This window comes from Atta cephalotes (genome assembly GCF_000143395.1).
Source record: "Atta cephalotes unplaced genomic scaffold scaffold00005, whole genome shotgun sequence".
Lineage (NCBI taxonomy): Eukaryota > Metazoa > Arthropoda > Insecta > Hymenoptera > Formicidae > Atta > Atta cephalotes.
This window is the reverse complement of record NW_012130069.1, coordinates 6,336,885-6,339,914: the sequence shown is the minus strand read 5'-3', so window position 1 is coordinate 6,339,914 and position 3,030 is coordinate 6,336,885. Positions and strand designations below refer to the sequence as shown.

The following is a 3,030-nucleotide window of genomic DNA, read 5'->3' as shown; positions in this document are numbered from 1 at the left end:
AGTGTATTCAAAATTAATACAATTAAAACGTGAAATTTTCAGGTGTTTAGACATGGCGATCGTACAATGGACAGGTTGAATCGCGAATTTTATCCAAACGATCCATATAATGGTCGTAATTTCTATCCAGTTGGCGATGGAGACTTAACTAATGTAAGATCTAATTTACATTTTCTGCATAAATATATTACATCGTTTTATTTTTTTTTATCATTAAAATAATTTTATAACGTGACGCATCATATATCCGATAAATTAACATCGTAACAATACATCAATATTATTTGTAATTTCCTATTCAACAATACAAATGTAATGTATCATACGTTGTAAATAATAACTACATTATTGAATAGAAAATTAGAATACTGATGTTATATTACTGTTAGTTGATGTTTATTAGAATATTTGATAAAGTAATCTTCAAAAATTCAGATCATCTTATACTTGTTGTACATTTTTTTAATTACGACAGATTTTTTTACCAGTTTATAGTTAATTTTTTCATACCGAAGATATCAAGGAAAATTACAATTTTATATACAATTTTTAATATCTTATGCTTTTTAATTGCGTCCCAAATTAAAATTTTATTTGAACTCCATTTGAAACTATTTTAAAAATGTAATTTTATTATTTATTTGAGTTCAATTTTGCAAAAATTCATTCTTTTTAATTACACTTAATTCGAAAATCATAAATGTCTTGATCACTAAAAAAAAGCATCTTTAAAAAAAAATTACTTAAAAAAAAATCTCTTGTCCGAAAAATGATGTGCGAAAAGTGAGACGTTCTATATACATAAATTAGTATTAATGCATGCATTACATCTTCTACTCTTCGTAAAGCTTTTCGTAGTGTATCATAGCGAATATACTGCCAGACAAGTAAGTGCGTCTGCGACATAGCGGAAAGATCAACATTTTTCTCATTTCTTTGTTTTTGCGTGGAATACATTACTTTTTTATTTTTAAGTTTGCAAGAAATATTAATAGCATGTCGTAGTTTCTTCTTCTTCTTCTTTATCTTTATTAACAATATTTAAGGCCGGCAAGAAAAGAGCGTATGAATTAGGACTGCTGTTAAGAGACAAATACCACAAATTTCTCGGAGATTTGTATTATCCACCGAATGTCTACGCACGTAGTACATGGGTAACTCGAACCAAGATGACCCTACAATTAGTCCTTGCGGCGCTTTATCCGCCTGTCAAAATTCAAAAGTGGAATTCGGAGCTTTCTTGGCAACCAGTAGACATAATATATTTTCCGATGGAAGAAGATGATCTGCTATTTCCAATTATGTGCTCTGTGTAAGCAAATCTTTTTCTTTCGATCAATATGAATAGTTACGTCGTATGATCAGCAATAATGTTTCGATTATGTCTGCATTCACAAGAATATTTCATATGAACTAGTCGATTATTTATAAACATGAGGCAATTAAATAATTAATGCAATTAATATATTGTACAAAATATATTGTACAAAAATATCTTTCTGTAGATACTTTATAGATGTCTTAACAATTCTTAAGATTTGATAAAAAATACATTATATTTTGAAGAATATGTATGTAATGTAGATAATATAACCTATAAATAAATGACAAATTATCATAATTATTACGTAATCAAACAGATCATAATAATGTCAAAATGACATTAAATCATAAATAGAATTGTGATTCTGATGAAAAGTAATTTTTAATGACGTGATCGAAAAGTAACTTTTAATGACCATTTTAAAGCCATTTTTACATTTTGATGACTTTTTGTTCTACTTGGATAAATTATATATATTTCTTATTTAAATTACTCTTATTTAAAATACTCGATAATGAAAAAATTAAAAATTTATTCTTATGTGTCTTCAATAGATACCAGGATGTTTTCAAAAATGTGATACAAAATGCAGAAGTAAAAAAGGAAATAGAACAGTTTGACAATTTGATGGACATAACATCAAAGTATGCAGGAACTAATATTACAACTCTCTTGGACCTTGTTCGTTTGTATAGTGTTTTACATACAGAATCATCTATGGGATTAACTTTACCTAAATGGACGCAAGACATATTTCCGAATGGCAAACTTTTGAATGCGACTCTCTTAATGTTCAATTTACTTAGTTATGATCAACTAAATAATCTTAATGGAGGCATGTTTAAATAAAAATCATAATATTGTTTATAACTTTATCTAATTATTAAAACATAATCCTAAAATTATTGAGAAGTCTAAAGAAGGAGCTTAAATTATTAGAAAGCAAAGACTTCAACTAAATTGTAGCATTATTAATTAACCTTTTTATATATTCCCATATAATATTCTTTTAATAATCTTTTGCAGGTGTGTTATTAAATAGATTAATTAACGACATGAATAAAGTGATTAACGGAACTCTACATCACAAAATTAATCTCTTCTCCGCACATGACATAAATGTGTTTGGATTGCTATTTGCTCTAAATATTTCCGAACGTTATGTACCAGAGTTTACGAGCAGCGTTATTATGGAATTACACGAAAGAAATGAGAAGTATTTTGTCAAAGTAAGAGTGTCATTTTTATCTGCTAATGCAAATAATATTTGTCATTTGACTAATTAATAACCAATGGATAATGTTTACTTCTTACAGATATTATATTATTTAGGTATTCCACCGAAAATATTAGAAGTTAATATCCCCGGCTGTGAAGTATTATGTCCATATGACAAATTTATCGAATTAACTAAGAATTCAATTGGGATACAACCATGTCCAGAGAATCAGAAAAAAAAAAAATTTCATGGTTCCGCACCATTTGATAACGTTTAAAAATTAATAGAGCACGTCTCGAAACTTCAGTTTTTTAAAAATTTTAAAAATTAAGTTACCACTTAATTTTTTTCTTTTACAAAATCTTTATTATTCTCTTATCAGAAATAGAATTAAATCAATCGAAGTATTGAATAAAAAATGAGACTTTCTAATCTCATCATTGGCAATTCAATTTTATTTAAATGAACGAATTAAATAACGAAATAG

At 26.9% G+C, this 3,030-nt stretch overlaps 1 protein-coding gene across 1 annotated transcript in view; it reads left to right on the top strand.

Annotated features, from left to right (window-relative positions):
• LOC105626622 (venom acid phosphatase Acph-1-like) overlaps window positions 1-2,820 on the top strand; it is a 3,496-nt gene extending 676 nt beyond the window's left edge. Inside the window, exons 2-6 of the mRNA XM_012207914.1 lie at window positions 43-153; window positions 1,047-1,312; window positions 1,879-2,159; window positions 2,351-2,553; window positions 2,641-2,820. Coding sequence (XP_012063304.1) covers window positions 43-153; window positions 1,047-1,312; window positions 1,879-2,159; window positions 2,351-2,553; window positions 2,641-2,820 — 1,041 coding nt within the window. The remainder of the gene's footprint in view (window positions 1-42; window positions 154-1,046; window positions 1,313-1,878; window positions 2,160-2,350; window positions 2,554-2,640) is intronic.
• Window positions 2,821-3,030: the final 210 nt, after the last annotated feature.